General features: G+C 41.4%; 1 protein-coding gene across 1 annotated transcript in view; it reads left to right on the top strand.

The window, feature by feature from the left end:
• Positions 1 to 22,667, top strand: part of LOC124616677 — a 169,005-nt gene that overhangs the window by 133,140 nt on the left and 13,198 nt on the right. Inside the window, exon 10 of the mRNA XM_047145006.1 lies at positions 1,415 to 1,486. Within this exon, the coding sequence (XP_047000962.1) occupies positions 1,415 to 1,486 (72 nt within the window). The remainder of the gene's footprint in view (positions 1 to 1,414; positions 1,487 to 22,667) is intronic.

The raw sequence follows: 22,667 nt of genomic DNA, 5'->3' as shown, positions 1-22,667 counted from the left end.
GTAGCTTTGCCAGCCTCTCCTTCTGCCTGTTTACATAACTCTGTATTTGAATACGCATGGCTATTCCAGTTTCTTTGGTGCTTCAGTGTATATTACAGTCCCCAACGTATCCTTACCATAGGGATCATAAAGATGAGATTAGACTAATTAAAGCATACACACAGATACATTTAAGCATTCCTTTCATGCTCCATATGTGAATGGAACTGAAAAAAGCCCTACTAGCTGGTACAATGGGATGTACCATCTGCCATGCACTTTATTGTGGTTTGCAGAGTATAGATGCAGATGTAGATGCTGCAACTAAGACTATGGTATCTGTATATGTCTATAAGAGGCTTTGTGAATGTCTTAAGTCCAAGTCAAGCATTTAAAAAAATCTACAGGTGTCTCCTAAAATTTAGGTTTTGCAGTGGCTGTGGCCATACAATGTATCTTCGGAGGCTTTGGAATCAAAGACACACATCTGCAGAGAAAAGCAAAGCCTAGATGAATCAGCTGGAACAAGGGGAATTCATTTTAATGACAAAAATATAAATATTACTCTTACTGAATTCCAAATATAGGTCCTGAATCTCAGGGAAACCTGCTTGCAGCCTATGTTCTGTACAAGTGAAATACTGTGTACTAGAGCTGTTGGGCCCATGAAAGTACTTAAAATCATCACTGACAAAATCTATGTACCTGTATAATGATCTCAGCAATGAAACTCTCCCTTACAGAATAAATTCATTCACAATAATTCATTGCTGAGAATTCTGTGATCTCTTTAATCACAAATTCCCTAACATATCCATACATTTTTTTGTTCCTTGTAAAAAGCTACAGTACATTCGATAGGTATAATGTTAAAGAAGAAATTACAATATGAGCTGTAATACCCATTTTCCTGCCGCACTAAACAATCAGTTTCCTGTAATAACAAGAAACTGTGTATCATATTTTTAACATTTTTTAAAAGGGAGGTTAGAAAGGACAAGTTTTAACTCACTTTCTATGGAATGAATACTGGTATATACTATGGAAATGGAAATGAGCGTTTGGCGTCATTGGCCGGGAGGCCCCTCGCGGGGCAGGTCCGGCCGCCATATCGCAGGTCTTATTACATTCGGCGCCACATTGGGCGACCTGCACGCCGGATGGGGATGAAATGATGATGAACACAACACAACACCCAGTCCCTGAGCGGAGAAAATCTCCGACCCAGCCGGGAATCGAACCCGGGCCCAGAGGACGGCAATCCGTCACGCTGACCACTCAGCTACTGGGGCGGACGGTATATACTATGATGTGGTCATTCTTCTTTGCATAGAGTGTGAGTGTGAGTGTGTGTGTGTGTGTGTGTGTGTAAGCTGCACAAAGAGCTCTTTGTTGTTGTACATCATAACAAGTGTTTCCGTTTCTCTTTGTGCAGCTCTTGGTGCGGCCTTTCTATTCCAAAGGAACACCGATGAAGAGGAAGAGGAAGTTCACTATGAAAAGATAGGTAAGATGAAGAAAGTTTATTAGTTACAAACTCTTACCTAAGTATATTATTCAGAAATGAGACCAGATACTTGGTTGAAACAACTTCACCTTTTTATTGTTTCTTACATTCTAACACCCATTGCTTCACCATCACCCAGGTGCTTAAGACATGTTTGAATCCACTGTTGCAGCCACAGTGCTATAGACATTTTTAACTAAACCACTGGTCAGGCCTTGAGGGACGATGGGTTGCTGCTCAGGTGCCTGTGTGCTATGGAGGTTTAAACTTGCACACCTGAACTTTCATCCAAATATTCAATATCTGTTCAACCTGTACTATATGCTGTTCTTGTCTTCAGTCCGAAGACTGGTTTGATGCAGATCTCCATGCTACTCTAGCCCCTGAGCGAGTCTTTTCATCTCTGAATAACTACTGCAACCTACCTCTTTCTGGATCTGCTTACTGTATTCATCCCTTGGTCTCCCTCTAAAATTTTTACCATTATACTTCCCTCCAGTACTAAACTGGTGATCCCTTGATGTCTCACAATGTGTCCTATTAATCTACCCCTTCTTTTGGTCAAGTTGTACAACAAATTTCTGGTCTCCCCAATTCTATTCAGTACTTCCTCATTAGTTATGTGATTGATCCATCCAATCTTCAGCATTCTTCTGTAGCGTCACATTCTGAAAGCTTCTATTCTCTTTTTATCTAAACTGTTTATTGTCCATGTTTCATTCCATACATGGCTACATTCCAGACAAGTATCTTTAGAAAAGACTTCCTAACAGTTAAATCTATATTTGATGTTAACAAATTTCTCTTCTTCAGAGATGCTTTTCTTGCCATTGCCAGTCTACATTATATATGCCCTCTACCTCGGCCATCATCAGCCATTTTGCTGCCTAAATAGCAAAATTCATCCACTACTTCAAGTGTCTCGTTTCCTAATCTGATTCCCTTAGCAGCACCTGGTTTAAACTGACTCCATTCCATCATCCTCGTTTTGCTTTTGTTGATGTTCATCTTATATTCTCCTTTCAAGACAGTCTACATTTTCCAGAATGAGATTTTCACTCTGCAGCGGAGTGTGCGCTGATATGAAACTTCTGGCAGATTAAAACTGTGTGTCCGACCGAGACTCGAACTCGGGACCTTTGCCTTTCGCGGGCAAGTGCTCTACCATCTGAGCTACCGAAGCATGACTCACGCCCGGTACTCACAGCTTTACTTCTGCCAGTATCTCGTCTCCTACCTTCCAAACTTTACAGAAGCTCTTCTGCGAACCATGCAGAACTAGCACTCCTGAAAGAAAGGATATAGTGGAGACATGGCTTAGCCACAGCCTGGGGGATGTTTCCAGAATGAGATTTTCACTCTGCAGCGGAGTGTGTGCTGATATGAAACTTCCTGGCAGATTAAAACTGTGTGTCCGACCGAGACTCGAACTCGGGACCTTTGCCTTTCGCGGGCAAGTGCTCTACCATCTGAGCTACCGAAGCACGACTCACGCCCGGTACTCACAGCTTTACTTCTGCCAGTATCTCGTCTCCTACCTTCCAAACTTTAGAGAAGCTCTTCTGCGAACCATGCAGAACTGGCACTCCTGAAAGAAAGGATATAGCGGAGACATGGCTTAGCCACAGCCTGGGGGATGTTTCCAGAATGAGATTTTCACTCTGCAGTGGAGTGTGCGCTGATATGAAACTTCCTGGCAGATTAAAACTGTGTGTCCGACCGAGACTCGAACTCGGGACCTTTGCCTTTCGCGGGCAAGTGCTCTACCATCTGAGCTACCGAAACACGACTCACGCCCGGTACTCACAGCTTTACTTCTGCCAGTACCTCGTCTCCTACCTTCCAAACTTTACAGAAGCTCTTCTGTGAACCATGCAGAACTAGCACTCCTGAAAGAAAGGATATAGCGGAGACATGGCTTAGCCACAGCCTGGGGGATGTTTCCAGAATGAGATTTTCACTCTGCAGCGGAGTGTGCGCTGATATGAAACTTCCTGGCAGATTAAAACTGTGTGTCCGACCGAGACTTGAACTCGGGACCTTTGCCTTTCGCGGGCAAGTGCTCTACCATCTGAGCTACCGAAGCACGACTCACGCCCAGTACTCACAGCTTTACTTCTGCCAGTATCTCGTCTCCTACCTTCCAAACTTTACAGAAGCTCTTCTGCGAACCATGCAGAACTAGCACTCCTGAAAGAAAGGATATAGCGGAGACATGGCTTAGCCACAGCCTGGGGGATGTTTCCAGAATGAGATTTTCACTCTGCAGCGGAGTGTGCGCTGATATGAAACTTCCTGGCAGATTAAAACTGTGTGTCCGACCGAGACTCGAACTCGGGACCTTTGCCTTTCGCGGGCAAGTGCTCTACCATCTGAGCTACCGAAGCACGACTCACGCCCGGTACTCACAGCTTTACTTCTGCCAGTATCTCGTCTCCTACCTTCCAAACTTTACAGAAGCTCTTCTGCGAACCATGCAGAACTAGCACTCCTGAAAGAAAGGATATAGCGGAGACATGGCTTAGCCACAGCCTGGGGGATGTTTCCAGAATGAGATTTTCACTCTGCAGCGGAGTGTGCGCTGATATGAAACTTCCTGGCAGATTAAAACTGTGTGTCCGACCGAGACTCGAACTCGGGACCTTTGCCTTTCGCGGGCAAGTGCTCTACCATCTGAGCTACCGAAGCACGACTCACGCCCGGTACTCACAGCTTTACTTCTGCCAGTATCTCGTCTCCTACCTTCCAAACTTTACAGAAGCTCTTCTGCGAACCATGCAGAACTAGCACTCCTGAAAGAAAGGATATAGCGGAGACATGGCTTAGCCACAGCCTGGGGGATGTTTCCAGAATGAGATTTTCACTCTGCAGCGGAGTGTGCGCTGATATGAAACTTCCTGGCAGATTAAAACTGTGTGTCCGACCGAGACTCGAACTCGGGACCTTTGCCTTTCGCGGGCAAGTGCTCTACCATCTGAGCTACCGAAGCACGACTCACGCCCGGTACTCACAGCTTTACTTCTGCCAGTATCTCGTCTCCTACCTTCCAAACTTTACAGAAGCTCTTCTGCGAACCATGCAGAACTAGCACTCCTGAAAGAAAGGATATAGCGGAGACATGGCTTAGCCACAGCCTGGGGGATGTTTCCAGAATGAGATTTTCACTCTGCAGCGGAGTGTGCGCTGATATGAAACTTCCTGGCAGATTAAAACTGTGTGTCCGACCGAGACTCGAACTCGGGACCTTTGCCTTTCGCGGGCAAGTGCTCTACCATCTGAGCTACCGAAGCACGACTCACGCCCGGTACTCACAGCTTTACTTCTGCCAGTATCTCGTCTCCTACCTTCCAAACTTTACAGAAGCTCTTCTGCGAACCATGCAGAACTGGCACTCCTGAAAGAAAGGATATAGCGGAGACATGGCTTAGCCACAGCCTGGGGGATGTTTCCAGAATGAGATTTTCACTCTGCAGCGGAGTGTGCGCTGATATGAAACTTCCTGGCAGATTAAAACTGTGTGTCCGACCGAGACTCGAACTCGGGACCTTTGCCTTTCGCGGGCAAGTGCTCTACCATCTGAGCTACCGAAACACGACTCACGCCCGGTACTCACAGCTTTACTTCTGCCAGTACCTCGTCTCCTACCTTCCAAACTTTACAGAAGCTCTTCTGTGAACCATGCAGAACTAGCACTCCTGAAAGAAAGGATATAGCGGAGACATGGCTTAGCCACAGCCTGGGGGATGTTTCCAGAGTGAGATATTCACTCTGCAGCGGAGTGTGCGCTGATATGAAACTTCCTGGCAGATTAAAACTGTGTGTCCGACCGAGACTCGAACTCGGGACCTTTGCCTTTCGCGGGCAAGTGCTCTACCATCTGAGCTACCGAAGCACGACTCACGCCCGGTACTCACAGCTTTACTTCTGCCAGTATCTCGTCTCCTACCTTCCAAACTTTACAGAAGCTCTTCTGCGAACCATGCAGAACTAGCACTCCTGAAAGAAAGGATATAGCGGAGACATGGCTTAGCCACAGCCTGGGGGATGTTTCCAGAATGAGATTTTCACTCTGCAGCGGAGTGTGCGCTGATATGAAACTTCCTGGCAGATTAAAACTGTGTGTCCGACCGAGACTCGAACTCGGGACCTTTGCCTTTCGCGGGCAAGTGCTCTACCATCTGAGCTACCGAAGCACGACTCACGCCCGGTACTCACAGCTTTACTTCTGCCAGTATCTCGTCTCCTACCTTCCAAACTTTACAGAAGCTCTTCTGCGAACCATGCAGAACTAGCACTCCTGAAAGAAAGGATATAGCGGAGACATGGCTTAGCCACAGCCTGGGGGATGTTTCCAGAATGAGATTTTCACTCTGCAGCGGAGTGTGCGCTGATATGAAACTTCCTGGCAGATTAAAACTGTGTGTCCGACCGAGACTCGAACTCGGGACCTTTGCCTTTCGCGGGCAAGTGCTCTACCATCTGAGCTACCGAAGCACGACTCACGCCCGGTACTCACAGCTTTACTTCTGCCAGTATCTCGTCTCCTACCTTCCAAACTTTACAGAAGCTCTTCTGTGAACCATGCAGAACTAGCACTCCTGAAAGAAAGGATATAGCGGAGACATGGCTTAGCCACAGCCTGGGGGATGTTTCCAGAATGAGATTTTCACTCTGCAGCGGAGTGTGCGCTGATATGAAACTTCCTGGCAGATTAAAACTGTGTGTCCGACCGAGACTTGAACTCGGGACCTTTGCCTTTCGCGGGCAAGTGCTCTACCATCTGAGCTACCGAAGCACGACTCACGCCCAGTACTCACAGCTTTACTTCTGCCAGTATCTCGTCTCCTACCTTCCAAACTTTACAGAAGCTCTTCTGCGAACCATGCAGAACTAGCACTCCTGAAAGAAAGGATATAGCGGAGACATGGCTTAGCCACAGCCTGGGGGATGTTTCCAGAATGAGATTTTCACTCTGCAGCGGAGTGTGCGCTGATATGAAACTTCCTGGCAGATTAAAACTGTGTGTCCGACCGAGACTCGAACTCGGGACCTTTGCCTTTCGCGGGCAAGTGCTCTACCATCTGAGCTACCGAAGCACGACTCACGCCCGGTACTCACAGCTTTACTTCTGCCAGTATCTCGTCTCCTACCTTCCAAACTTTACAGAAGCTCTTCTGCGAACCATGCAGAACTAGCACTCCTGAAAGAAAGGATATAGCGGATACATGGCTTAGCCACAGCCTGGGGGATGTTTCCAGAATGAGATTTTCACTCTGCAGCGGAGTGTGCGCTGATATGAAACTTCCTGGCAGATTAAAACTGTGTGTCCGACCGAGACTCGAACTCGGGACCTTTGCCTTTCGCGGGCAAGTGCTCTACCATCTGAGCTACCGAAGCACGACTCACGCCCGGTACTCACAGCTTTACTTCTGCCAGTATCTCGTCTCCTACCTTCCAAACTTTACAGAAGCTCTTCTGCGAACCATGCAGAACTAGCACTCCTGAAAGAAAGGATATAGCGGAGACATGGCTTAGCCACAGCCTGGGGGATGTTTCCAGAATGAGATTTTCACTCTGCAGCGGAGTGTGCGCTGATATGAAACTTCCTGGCAGATTAAAACTGTGTGTCCGACCGAGACTCGAACTCGGGACCTTTGCCTTTCGCGGGCAAGTGCCCTACCATCTGAGCTACCGAAGCACGACTCACGCCCGGTACTCACAGCTTTACTTCTGCCAGTATCTCGTCACCTACCTTCCAAACTTTACAGAAGCTCTTCTGCAAACCATGCAGAACTAGCACTCCTGAATGAAAGGATATAGCGGAGACATGGCTTAGCCACAGCCTGGGGGATGTTTCCAGAATGAGATTTTCACTCTGCAGCGGAGTGTGCGCTGATATGAAACTTCCTGGCAGATTAAAACTGTGTGTCCGACCGAGACTCGAACTCGGGACCTTTGCCTTTCGCGGGCAAGTGCTCTACCATCTGAGCTACCGAAGCACGACTCACGCCCGGTACTCACAGCTTTACTTCTGCCAGTATCTCGTCTCCTACCTTCCAAACTTTACAGAAGCTCTTCTGCGAACCATGCAGAACTAGCACTCCTGAAAGAAAGGATATAGCGGAGACATGGCTTAGCCACAGCCTGGGGGATGTTTCCAGAATGAGATTTTCACTCTGCAGCGGAGTGTGCGCTGATATGAAACTTCCTGGCAGATTAAAACTGTGTGTCCGACCGAGACTCGAACTCGGGACCTTTGCCTTTCGCGGGCAAGTGCTCTACCATCTGAGCTACCGAAGCACGACTCACGCCCGGTACTCACAGCTTTACTTCTGCCAGTATCTCGTCTCCTACCTTCCAAACTTTACAGAAGCTCTTCTGCGAACCATGCAGAACTAGCACTCCTGAAAGAAAGGATATAGCGGAGACATGGCTTAGCCACAGCCTGGGGGATGTTTCCAGAATGAGATTTTCACTCTGCAGCGGAGTGTGCGCTGATATGAAACTTCCTGGCAGATTAAAACTGTGTGTCCGACCGAGACTCGAACTCGGGACCTTTGCCTTTCGAGGGGCAAGTGCTCTACCATATGAGCTACCGAAGCACGACTCACGCCCGTGACTCACAGCTTTACTTCTGCCAGTATCTCGTCTCCTACCTTCCAAACTTTACAGAAGCTCTTCTGCGAACCATGCAGAACTAGCACTCCTGAAAGAAAGGATATAGTGGAGACATTGCTTAGCCACAGCCTGGGGGATGTTTCCAGAATGAGATTTTCACTCTGCAGCGGAGTGTGCGCTGATATGAAACTTCCTGGCAGATTAAAACTGTGTGCTAAGCCATGTCTCCGCTATATCCTTTCTTTCAGGAGTGCTAGTTCTGCATGGTTCGCAGAAGAGCTTCTGTAAAGTTTGGAAGGTAGGAGACGAGATACTGGCAGAAGTAAAGCTGTGAGTACCGGGCGTGAGTCGTGCTTCGGTAGCTCAGATGGTAGAGCATTTGCCCGCGAAAGGCAAAGTTCCCGAGTTCGAGTCTCGGTCGGACACACAGTTTTAATCTGCCAGGAAGTTTCTAGTCTACATTTTGTTCAACTACTCTTCTAAGTCCTTTGCTTCTCTGACAGAATTATATTGTCACTGGCAAATTTCAAAGTTTTTATTTCTTCTGCCTGATCTTTAATTCCTACTCCAAATTTTTCTTTGGTTTCCTTTACTGCTTGCTCAGTGTACAGATTGAACAAAATCAGGAACTGGCTACAGTTCTGTCTCACTCCTTTCTTAACCACTGCTTCCCTTTCATGCCTCTTGATTCTTTTAACTGCCATCTGATTTCTGTACAAGTTGTAAATAGCCTTTTGCTCCCTGTATTTTATCCCTGCTACCTTCAAAATTTCAAAGAGAGTAGTCCAGTGAATGAGAGTAGTCCAATCAGCATTCTCAAAAAGTTTCTCCAAGTCTACAAATGCCATAGCCTTTCCTTAACCTATCTTCTAAGATAAATCATAAGGTCAGTATTGCCTCAAGAGTTTCTACATTTCTCTGGCATCCAAACCAATCTTCCCTGAGGTTGGCTCCTACAGTTTTTCTATTCTTCTGTAAGGAATTCATGTTAGTGTTTTGCAAATTTTATCAGTTATTAAACTGATGGTTCAGTAATTTTCACACCTGTTATCATTACTAAAGAAGATTATGTAGAAAAAGCTGAAAAATTCTTTAAAAGTGATCAAATATTTAAAAATTCCAAGGACCCCAAAGGAAAATATTGTTGTTGTTGTTGTGGTCTTCAGTCCTGAGACTGGTTTGATGCAGCTCTCCATGGTACTCTATCATGTGCAAGCTTCTTCATCTCCCAGTACCTACTGCAACCTACATCCTTCTGAATCTGCTTAGTGTATTCATCTCTTGGTCTCCCCCTACGATTGTTACCCTCCACGCTGCCTTCCAATACTAAATTGCTGATCCCTTGATGCCTCAGAACATGTCCTACCAACCGATCCCTTCTTCTGGTCAAGTTGTGCCACAAACTCCTCTTCTCCCCAATCCTATTCAGTACCTCCTCATTAGTTATGTGATCTACCCATCAAATCTTCAGGAAAATATTTAGACAGAATTAAAGAATTACTTAACAAATGTTGCTTCATATTTACTGATTTGCAAAAGAAAAAGTGCATAATCATGAGCCCAAGGACTCCTAAGCTTAGAATCTAGCCACATAAACATAAAATTGGTGTCCTCATAACGCCAAGTGAAAGCTCACAGAACAAAGCAGTTATTTGAGATAAGACAGTTTAAATATTAACTTCTCATATATTTGAATAACAATCTGATTCTAATATAAAATTATATTTTAGTAGGATGTGTACTACTATTAAGCACATCTTTCCATAACAGCGGTGGACTAAGCCCATTAGAGGCCCCTGGTCATCTTAGAATTTGCTATATCTGTATTTACATTCAGTAAAAAAAACCACTGACATAATGGCTGCCAAAAAAAATGGAGTATTTATAATGCAGTAATTGTAATACACACTGCGGAATGTCATTAACTGTGAGAATTACAATTGTAATTTCACAGCTATTAAAGAAAACTAATATTCAGTCCTGAACCGATCTCACATTTAACTTTCGCGAGAGGTCCTACCTATTGAAATTTATATAATACTTTTGGAAACACTTTGCAAAATTCAAATCCGATTCTAAACTTCCCAGAGTTCATATTCTGTAACTAACACTTTCCAAAATCCAATCCTGTTCTAACACTTTGCAAGATTCTTATCCCTCAACTAACACTTTCCAACTTCCTATCCCGGATGAGCCCCCAATTGCGAGCTGATCTCCCAAAAGATGTTCGGGCTCACATGTGGTTCCTCTTCATCGAATGGCTCAAACTTGTCTAGGGGGTGAACCGCAAGTGTTGCATTACATGCCCTAAATTAGACACTTAATGTTAAATTCTTTACATAAAACCAATACAATTTCCTTCTTAGCTTTGACTGCCATGGCCAGTAGCTTTGCACCAATGTGCTTTCAGATAAATAAATAAAAAACAAAAGTAACTATTAGGCACTAAACTTTACAATGAATATTTTATTGCATAATGAGTCAATAAGGTGCCATGCTGTCATCATTCAACGTGTTTTGGGTGGACGAAATGATGATCTGATGCTTAACTGTAAATACTTATAAATTAAATTTACTATATCTTTTAAACAAATAAAGTTACAGAGTTGATATTTACAACATCTGTCATTTTAATGATGCACTTCTATATGAAATGTCAATTTTTAAGATTGACCATAGTGTTCAGATTTTAGCATTCAGGTCTTTTTTACAAAACTTGTTAATTTCACTTTAACAGTAAATCCTAAACTTTCATAGATATGATCAATATTCAAGTTTTATTGGGATCGCAACAAAAAATTTATGGAGGATGGCAGATTAAAATTACTGTGGCTTGATTCCCTGCATTACTACAGAATTAAACAGTTTCCATAAATGTTTCCCTTCATGGCCGATCTTATGTCCACCATATTTAACACTGCTATGTATCTCTGGCTACAAAAGCCTTCTACTGGATTTCCCTATGACATAGGTTCTCGTCTCTCTCACTCACACACTACAGTGCTTAGGCCTCAATAGACAACAGACACCGGTGAATTTCCCCATTTCATGATAAATCTGCGGACTTTGTGGCACGTGGTCCTGGATGATGGGTTCATTCCACAATTCCTGTAGACTGGCTCTTTCGGCCATATATTTAAAATGAGAGCAAAATGCTCATTATCTCACAAGTACCACCTGTAACAAATTAATAGGGCCAGTGATTTGTATGTCAATTAATTGTTTATACTGTAATAAATTCTTCTCAGTAACGTCAAGAGTCAAATCAGTAGATACATTAGCACAAAGACTATGTCAAATGAGACCAACTTAGCATCTGGAGTACATTTTATTGTTTTCATTTTGTTGACTAATTCAGCAATATTTTTAACTCTGAAGTTGCATTTGAAAATGAACCAGTCATGGATTTTGTAATGATGCCACCTAGCTAAACTGTAGTGTGCACTTGCTATACTGTTGACTAAAGGCTGGATCGAGTGGCTTTTATAATAGTACATCTGAAATTATGGCAAGACATAAACAGAAACTGCTAAAATTTAAAGTAGGACATAGGTTAATAACAACATTACAATTACTACAGATACTAACACTAAGCATCATTTTTTTGACAGAATATTGAATAAGACTGAAATCATTTTCACTCAAGAGGAAAATATACTAGGGGGTAAATTTTTTAAAAGCTATAAATATTCAAATTGTTTACAAAGCAACCTTATCTCCTTCAAAATACTCTCCATTAGAAGTAATACATTTGTCCAAGCAGTGCTTCCATCTTCTTAAACCCTCCAAATAAAACGTTAGATTGATGGTCTCACCCGGGGGAACAAACACCAAATGAATTTTTGTCGATTTGGGCAGTTGATGGATGTCCAGAATGAGGTTTGTCATTATCGACATGTTGCCATTTTTAAATCGAGCAAACCACTCGTACACTTGAGTTTTTGCCATAGCATCATCTTGGTAAGCTGTTTTCAACATCAAAACAGTATCAGCAGCATTTTTAGTAAGTAGAAAACAAAATTTCACTGCTGCACGTTGTTCACTTAAACTCCCAGTAGTAAAAAATGAAACAAGAACAAAACAGTGCTAGCAAAACCAATCACTGCAAAAGAACAGAACAAGTGAGGTCAACAACATAGGCAGCACTGGGCTGGCAGTGAGATGTGCTATACACTTTTAGCAGCAGAAATGCATACTACACAAGCTCTGCCCACAGCTACGTTATTCCATTTTTTTTTTTTTTTTTTTTTTTTTTTTTTTTTTTTTTTTTTTTTTTTTTATGTTACGAAAAGGCTTCAAATGCAATGTTGCCCTGAACTTAATGATTTGTCTGTTATTTGAAAAGGTCAGACAAGCCGAGATGGCACATGAGTGTAATAATATTATAGAAAAATAAATTGCATTAAGAGCTAACTTTTGTAAAAAAGATCAAAAACTGATTTAATATTATTAATCACAACTGGAAAGAAAATGATGCTTTCATAACTAAATCTGACACAGAAAACTCTACTCTTATAGCCTATGTAAAAGAATACATACATAAAATTGTAAAGTTTTTTGAGGAAAACTGGATTGTTGAGGTCGCCTCCAATCCCACCATTAACCTGCAAAAAGAAATACGGAAATGTTCAGCTAACACTAATAGCTTTTATGAGAAGTTTCAAAAGAAATGGCTTGTCAACATGACTCCGAAGCCGCCAGTTCTTAGGAGTCAGTGCAAGTTACATAAACAAAACCACCTGATCTGTCCTTTAGTCAATGGTATAGGAAGTGCACACAATAGTTTAGTTAGGCAGCTTCATTACTCATTTATTTTCTAATGCAATTTTTGAGTAGGGCTGACTTAGTCAACAATATAAAAACAATAAAATGTATGCTGGACACTAGGTTAATCTCATTTGACATAATAAGTCTTTACACTAATGTACCTACTGATTTGACTCTCAACATCATTAAGAAGAATTTATTACAGTATAAAAAATTAACTGAGGTACAAATCACTGAATTATTAATTTTTTACAGGTGGTACTTAAATATGTTATTTCACATTCAGTGGTAAAATTTACATACAATCGTATGGCATAGCAATGTGTAGCTTTCTCGCCTAGCTGACATTTTCATGAATTCTCTGGAAAGCGTTTTCTTCAATTCTAGCTCAGAATAACAAAGAAAAATACAATTTTATGCTCATTATGTAGATGTGTAATTATTGCCTTTGATGGCAATGGCCAAGAATTAGGACAGTTGTTCAGCACATTCAATAGTTTCAAAAGGAAATATGCCTCACAAAAGATATTCAGAATGAAAGCAGGGAGCTAAACTTCCTCAATCTTAAAATACCTATAATAGATAACAGCATCAGCTTTAATGTTCCCCTGTTCCCCATAAGCCAATGTAATGATAATGTTTGATTTGTGGGGCACTCAGCTGCATGGTCATCAGTGCCCGTACAAAGTCCCAATCTTTACGCAGTTCAATCTAGCCACTTTCATGAATGATGACGAAATGATGAGGACAACACACCCAGTCCCTAGGCAGAGAAAAACCCCAGTGTGGCTGGAAATCAAACCCGGGACCCTGTGATTCAGAGGCAGAAATGCTAGCCACTAGACTACGAACTGCAGACATGAGCCAATGTACTTGGATAGTATCATCCCAGATGATTCTTCTCATCCACAAGGACACAAATTAGCATTTCTTCATTCCACTTTTGATTGTGCCAAAAAGGTGCTCCTGTCTCCTAGTAACTTACAAAATGAAATTAATGTAATGAAATCCATTGCTACTAGAAGTGGATATAAGCAAGATGTAATAGATCATGTCATCAGTGGCAAAACTACCGAAAGGTAACAAATCCACTTACAGTAAAGAAGACAATAATAAATACATTTCCATCACATTTTTCGGCAATGTGTCCTATAGGATTAAACACTTTCTGGTGAATATATATAAAGTTTCTCTACTAATAATAACTTAAAGAAACATCTTGTGCATACTATCAAAAATGTTGTGGATTCATTCTCAAATTCTGATCTGCAGTAATTGTTCCAGTTACTATATTGGACAAACTGGTATAGCAATCAAGTCTATTGAGAAAGAAAGGTAGTACTGTACACAATTCCATCTTCACAGAATATTTATTTATTGCTGGTCATACTCTAAAGGATTTATGGGATACCAGAATCTTAGACAAAGAAGTAAAAGGGTATAGATTAGATTTACGGGAAGATTTTGAAATTTTCAAGTGCTTGGAGAAAAACATTTTAAATGATCAGCTTCAACATGCAAGTAGAATTGCGGATAGTGGATTTATTTGCTCATCATCTAAATCATTTGATTCAGGTACAGAAGAGAAGTCAAATTGCAGTAAAATTTCAACATAAACAAATAACAGCTGATGTTAACAAGTGGCATCATAATAATAATACAAGTTTGTTACATATACATACAATAAAACATAACACTTAATTACCCTTTCCTCAAATTATCATTTCACCCTCTATGAATCTTTCTATTGAATAGTAGAATTTCTCCCACAGAATCTGCTATAGCATCATTTTTAAAATTTCTGGGTTCACATTCAATATGTTCTTGCCAATTAACTTATTATATATTGTTATCCCCAGATACTATGGAGTCCGTGCATATAATTTCAACTAGTGGCTGGGTAGCATAAAATTATTTTTGTTTCTTATGTTATACGTATGATTAAAACATCTGTCCTCGAATAATTTTTGTCTGCTGTGTAGGAAGATTGGTTGGTTTGTGGGATTAAAGGGACCAGACTGTAGGAAGATTACAATTTTGTAAATGTATATGGAGGTAGCAGTTAGGATTTGTAGTTTACGAAATAATGGGCAACAAGACTCTGTTTGCTGTGCAGTAGACATGTATTGGACAATTTTCTTTTGCAGTTTTAGTATTCAAGATACACTATTTGAACTGAACTTCCCCAGAAAATTATCCCCTATCTAATGACAGATTCAAAATAACTATGATAAGCAATATTTTGTGTACTCAAGTGAGTGGAATTTGCTAGTATTTGCATTGCAAATGAAAAAATTGCATAGTTTATTTGATAGGAAATCAATATGCGTATTCCAGCTTAAATTCTTATCCACATTTAGTCCCAGGGAATCTGACCACGTCAGACAGTTCCTGGAAGGCTATAAGCATCTACTTCGGGCCAAGTGGCCAAATTGATTGCTCGGTGCTGGGCTTCACATAGTGTTTGTTTTCCTCAAAATTCTGTGTTCAGTAAGAATGTCTCTTGTTATTTTACAATGTACTTTGTCATCCACAGTTGGTTGATGCTCAATATTTTAGTAATATACCGTTTTACACTTATTCCCTCCCTTTTTATGTTTTAGTTTTTATTCTGTTTACATCATCATGATTTCTAGGCATATACACTGGTTAGTGAGGCTTCATTTACTATTTTTCTGGTTATTTTATAACTACCCCCTCCTTGCACATTTCTTCATAAAGCACACTTTATCAGTAGATCACTCCCCTTAGCATGATACTTTTATGGTTGTGTATTCAAGCACAAGTACTTCTTGTGCAGTTTGCATGTTTTGTAAAGAGTCTGCCATGTTTACCTGAGCCTGTGGGCCTTTTATAAGCCATTTGACTTCAGTAACACTCCCTAACACTCCATTTACCCCCTCTCCTCTTTTCAACTGTTTGGTGAATATGTTAATTCTGTTAATGATATGTACTAGAGAAGTTACACACGCTGCTCACTGCAGCTACACACACATATAGGACGTGCAGGATAGCCACCTTCCAGAGGTAATTTAAGTCTAGTACCTCCACTCTTCAGCCAGTTGGCACATGTTGCTAGCTCTGAATGTGACATATTGATGCTCTATAAGACATGATGCCACATTTTATATTTAATGTCAGTTTTATACAAATCTTTCAAGTGACATAATAGATATTGTTGTATCCTGCATCAAATATGTGATTTTTTTTTTTTTTTTTTTTAAATTAGAAGTTTTAAGACAAAACCCTTCAGCAGATAGCTACTACTTTTATATAATGTATTTACAAGGTGATTAAGTGGATAACATGTACTAGACACAGACGACGACTCCCACTTTGATTAAAGGTAATGTGATTTTATGTTAAATATGCTTTTTTTATTGTAATATTTCCTGGAATTTTGCTTGTTGTAATGGTACTATCTTTGTGCCATAAACAATGTTGTAACGTCGTTAACAGGTCCTACATCTTCTGAAGAATACAGTTTTAAAACTGTCATAACCATCGTCAGGGTTTAATAAACCTGATTTTGTAACTGGTTTGCTATTATTTTTAATATGTTAAAGCTCTAACAGCATTGTCTATAACTGTAGTTTGTTCCATCACTAAAACCTCATTCAGGGTTTTTAATTTGGTGAGTCCTTTACTTGAAGTCATTCTTGGAGACTGTGGATATTGTTGGACATAAATTAATGTTCCTCCAATATTGTGAGGCAAAAGTTGCTGTAGGTCAAAACTGTAAAATCACACATTGCTGGCAGGAGCAAGCTTGCTGCAAGTCTAGTGTCAAGATTTGCCTAAGATGGAGGTTGCACATCTTCCAAAGTGCTCAAAATTGTTTCCACATTTTTTTTATGACTTTAACTGAATTGTAATGAGTACTCCAGCAAATATCAGACAACTGTTTCAAACTGTTTCTGCTTTTTCTACAAGTAATTCCCATATGTATGAAGAAGGTGAGAACGAATGAATATATCTTCTCTACAGCCCAAAAACAGTTGAAACTAGAGGGAACAAGCGAGAAAGCATGAACCCAAAAAATAGTTAAGGAATGATTAGCTCAGAGACTGAACAGATTAACTTCTCAAATTTTTCGTTGTACTCCTCCATGTACACTTGACACTGATGCGGCATTGTAATAACCTTGAGCACCAATATCCAGCCCATCTTTTTCTAGCTATTGTTGAATATCATTTGATGTGTCCTCTGTTGTCTTTCCCAATATTTGTTTTGTATACATATGGAACCTCGAACTCCAATATGCCTCTTACTTACTGATCATGTTTTGACCTTATTTGGGACCACAGCCCACTATGCACCTCTCTTTGTCTGCCACTGTTCCATGACACTTGATATTTTAACCTATGTATTTAATGCTAACAGTAATGATTCTGATAAACATTTAGAGGCCCTTTCCCCAGAACGCGCTGTCAGTAAGTTATAATGACCAAACATTTCTTCCATCGAATGATTTTTAACCCTCATAAAACACAATAGTAATATATTCTTAATAATACCTACAGTCAGGGACCCTTAGGAAGCTTTTTTTTAAAATAATAATAATAATAATAATTAAACAACAGAAAGTAAACTGACAAGAAAATACAACTATACAAATAAAACACCACTGTTTTGACCTGTAGTCCATACATTATTATGAACAGTTTCTGTGGTATAGTTTCTAGTTACTGAAGAATTTTTTTTGTTTTCTTCTTCTTCTTCTTCTTCACCCTGTCCTGTATGGATATTTATTTTCTAAATAATGTCTGATTACATGCATTTTGTGTAACCATGAAATAAATTCATCATCCATGTATTCTGGACCTCCTTTTCTTTTTCTTTCTTCAGTGGATTAAACCCCACTATTGACAGTCTCATGTTTTTTGGTGCTTCATTACTGTATTTCTGTTTACAAAGTTGGAATGATTAATGTGGAACTTCACCTGTTACTGAGCCTAGTACTGAAAGACTTAAGATGAAACAAGACACCTGAAGTAGATGACTTTCTCTAACAATTATCGGGTTCCTTGGGAGAGGTGTTCCATGACAAAACTATTCCGCCTGATGTGCAAGATTTATGACAGTAAAAATACCCTTAGACTTCAAGGGGAATGTAATAACTCTAATTCCAAAGAAGACAAGTGCTGATAGTAGTGAATATTGATGAACTATCGGCTAATAGGTCATAATGTAATTGGCTAGGTAAAAAATCTGCTCACCAAGCAGCAGCAGGAGAATACAGATACAGAAAAAGATTTTACATATGCAAGTTTTCAGAACTAGTGGCTCCCCCTTCTGGCAGGAGAGTTGAGTGGGAAGGAAGACGGGTGAAGGAAAAGGACTGGAGAGGTTTAGGAAAAGGGGTAGAGTTCAGAAAAGTCACCCAGAAACCTGGGTCAAGGGAGACTTACCGGATACGATGAGAAGGAAAGAGTGATTGTTGAGGATGGCACCAGGTGAGATTTGAAAACCTGAGAACTTAGAGGTGAAAGACAAGGTTATATGCAAGACAGCGATAGTTGTGTCAGCTGCTGTGAGTGTCAACACTGACACAAATAAGGAAGGAGATAAGTTGCAATGGCCAGTGGCATGAATCCAAAATGATTTCTACATATAGTTATAGAACTCTTTATTTCTAAAAGGGAAAGAAACATAACTTAACTTCTTGTTATGAGGTGGCCATCATGTGCAATTACATTTACTCTTTATTACTACTCACAGAATACATGTTCCTGATGCTCTCGAGGTCTGCGACCGAACTGAAGCCAACCAGCGATAGGCAGCTGATTAAGTCAGCATTGACAGGAGGCGCCAAACTCTGAATTCCTGGAGGTGGGGCACTGCCTGGTCTTCCCACTGGCATGCGAGTCAGTGCCTTCTTGATACTGTTTCACGGTACGGCACTGCACTGGTCGGTGTGCAGTCAATGCGTTATGAATGCACATTCCTTCTCCTCCCCCCCCCCCCCCCCCAAAACTGTATTATTGTCATTTAGGGAGCCATCTTATGACAGGGGGGGGGGGGGGGGTGGAGGAGGCTGCAGGAAGCCAGGTGGCTTGAGGAACTGGGAACCAAAACTGGGACCAATATCAAGCCCCCAGTCAAGCCCTGATGTCTGTCCTGCGCTCCAAGGGAATGTGGTTTGGATAACCCCGGAAAGACACCCACCCTCTTCCTGAACCAGTCCATTGAAAAACAGAGAGGGCAGCAATGATGACGACATTGGCACCACAGTGGGCACCGGGACAAGTGCCAGGAAGTTGAGCTGCTGTGGCGGTGAAGGTTATGGTCCAGCTCCATCGGTCCCACAGGCAATGCCAAAGAGGCATCCAGGGCTGGCCGCGGTGGCTGCAAGATCCCAGTAGGATGAAAATCTGGGGACAGGAAATCTGTGGAAGAATCTCGCAACTGATGAGTACGAATCTGATTCTGATGGTGGCGCAGAAAACCAGCAGGACCTTGAATTAAATACAGGAAAGTGCCCAATTTGCGAAGAATCGTTCCTTTCTCCCAGTGCCTGGTGTGACCAAAAACTATGAAAAGAACAGAATCATTAGGCACAAAGGAATACCTGCAGAGTGTATGGGTAGTGGGTGCTGCGGTGGGTGCAGCAACTGGAGCAGTGTGTGGTGGCACCAGTCACATAGAAACTTCCTGCCGATGATGGACCATTGCAGGATTGGGAGTGGTACACTGTGAGGAAGAGCAGCAGTGCTTGCTCCCATGTGTGGGTTGCACTTAGTTCCCTCATCTGTTGCTTGAACATACACACAAACTGTTCAGCTCCTCTGTTCAATTGAGGCTGAAATGGAGCACTGGTAAGGTGATTGATACCACTGGCTGTACAAAACTGTTCAACGTCCTGAACCATAAACTGTGGTCCATTGTATGTAACCAACATTTCAGCCAAACTTTCTAAGCTAAAAATAGATGACAAAGCCTGAATGGTACTATGCGATGTAATCAAGTTCATGGGCACTGCAAATGGATATTTGCTAAAAGAGCCAAGCAGTGTTCCAAAAGGGACCAGCAAAGTCAATATGCATTTGCTGCCATGGCAACTGAGACTTTGGCTGGGTTGAAAACATTTTCCGCAGGGCCAATAGATTTTCAGCTCAAGCACGACACTGTGATGTCATCTGTTCAATGTGGGCATCCATGCCTGGTCAAGTACAGTGCCGACGTGCTAATTCTTTTGTACATACTATTCCTCAATGTTCTGGGTGGAGCCATCACAACACATCTTATTGCAACACTTTAAGAATAAACACAAATGTTTGTCCAGAGTCAGTTTGCAATACACCATGCTGGATGTTGAGGCAATGCTGATGAGCAAAATATCAGAGCACAAAAGAATTCTGAACATTTTTCACTGGAAGAGGCCACACAGTACAGATATAGTGTAACAAAAGGTTCAAGTCTGGGTCTGCTTCTGTGGCCCTTGCAATTTTCGTGTGGTGCAGTGGAAAATTCTATAAAAGTTCCATGTCCTGCATGTTGATCTGACAACAAGATATAGCAGTAACATTCAATTTAGAATCAGGACCAACACGAAGCCGAGAAAGGGCATCAGCATTTGAATGCTTTGACATTCATCAGTGCAGTATTTCATACTGATACTTGACAACAACAACATTGTAGCTTCTGAGCTGTGTGTGGTTGGACAAGTTTAGATGGACGAAACAGAGACTGAAGTGGTTTATGGTCCATCACTAAGTAAAACTTCTCGCCAATCAGATAATGATGAAACTTTGTCATGTCATAGATAATAGCAAGCACTTCCTTCTCGATTTGGAGATAGTTACGTTGAGTCTTGGCCAATAAGTTGGAAGCGAAAGTCCTGCAAACCAGATTTGTGTGGGAGTACAGCTTCGATGTTGTACGAAAAAGTGTCTACTGCTAAAACCATAGGCTTAGTGGGATCAAAATGAACAAGGCATATGCCACTTAACAAGGCATTTTTTTTAAGTTTCTGGAATGCATCCTGACACTCTCTGGTCGAAACAAAAGGCACATTCTTCTGGCACAAAAGATGCAACAGAGTCGCAATATGTTGGGTATAAATTGGAAATAATATGTCAACTTCCAAAGAAATGACTCCGCCACACACCGTAAGGTGGCTTGCAGAGTATGAATGTAGATGTAGATGTAGAATGACTACAGTTCCATCACATTTTGTGGAGCAGGGAAGTCACAGATGGCTAGTAAATGTGATTGAAGGGGATGAACACCTTGGCTATTATCAGCATGGCCTGATTACTGAATTTCAGTCTGAAAAAGGCACATTTATCAAGGTGACCCATAAAACCTGCAGCTGAAAGTGCTTGAAAAAGCATACAAAGGTTACTGGTATGTTCCTCCGGAACACATCCTGACACCGCAATATGTCCAAGTAATTTGAACAGAGTGGAAATTTTTTTGTAAGCTGTTCTAGGTAGCATTGGAAAGCAGCAGACAAGGGAGCACTCCCAAAGGGTAAGCACAAAAATTTGAATAATCCTAAATGTGTGTTGACCACAAACACTTTCTGAGATTCCTCATCTAGCAGTATTTGCAAATACACATCATATAAGTCAATTTTGAAAAATAGTGGCTTGCCCCATGCCTGTCCATTAATTCTTCTGGGCAAGGCAACAGAAAAGTATCAATTATTGTTTGTGGATTCACAGAGGATTTGAAGTCAACACAAAGACGAAGTCTTCCAGAAGGCTTTGTAAGATTACTACGGCAGAAGCCCATTGACACTGGGTTAGGAGCAATAACACCATTGTCTTGCCACTCTTTAGTTTCACTTCCAACTTTGTCTCTAAATGCATGAGGAATGGGATGCAACTGAAAAAACCGACGCTGTGTATTGTATTTCACCGTAGCGTGCACCATAAGATTATTTGCTCTGCCAAGTCTTTCAGAAAATAAATCAGGAAAATCCACAATCAGTTGAGTAACACTGTTTTTTGGGTTGAAAGTAGAAACAGAAAGTACCTTTTCTTGAAATACGAAGACCAAATAAATGAAATTAATTTAATCAAAAATATTTTCACAGTCTCATGAATACAAAATTGTAAATGTCATTGATCTGGTGTGAGAATGGAAAGTGGCAGGAAAACTACATGTACCAGGCACTAGACTGTCCTGACTATTATACACAGTCGTGTGCAAGATTTTGTCAACTATGGTGAGCCCAAATGTTCATAAGTGCCAGTGTCTGGCAATGACTAAGTTCATAAACAGTTTGTTTGACTTTCATTGCGCAGCACTTGGGAGGGGAGAAGGCACATCCTGATTTGGTCATTACCAGTGCCGGTTTAAAAAAAAACTACATTCACTCTGTGAAAAGGTACTCCACACTTATGAGAGTGAACGTGGGTAGAGTTCTTTTCCTGTTTCAAGCACACAAACTGTAGATGACCTCGCTTTCCCCAAGAAGAGCACGAGTAGTTTTGTCTTGTGCTGACTCTTGTTTATTGTATCCACGGCATGGTGGCCTGTTTGCATGCATTGGTTGGTTGCAAGGCCGTACCTGTTTGTCACTTTGTGTTACACAGCAGACAGGAGGTACCTCAAAGTTTTCCACGGCACTATCATATGAGTCCTGATGTTCAATAATTTGTAACACTTCTTGCAAAGTAGGATCAGAATTTTTGAGAACTTATTCACGATTCCTGCTATCAGGCACATTATACATAATGGTGTCATGAATCATTGCATCACTATAGTGTTCTGTCCACAGCTACACTGAAAACAACATTGTTGTGTCAAACCAGGAAGTTCAGTGACCCTCTGGCGGTATGTCTGT

Source organism: Schistocerca americana, chromosome 5 (assembly GCF_021461395.2).
Source record: "Schistocerca americana isolate TAMUIC-IGC-003095 chromosome 5, iqSchAmer2.1, whole genome shotgun sequence".
NCBI classification, from domain to species: Eukaryota; Metazoa; Arthropoda; class Insecta; order Orthoptera; family Acrididae; genus Schistocerca; species Schistocerca americana.
This window is presented reverse-complemented; position numbering and strand designations above follow the sequence as displayed.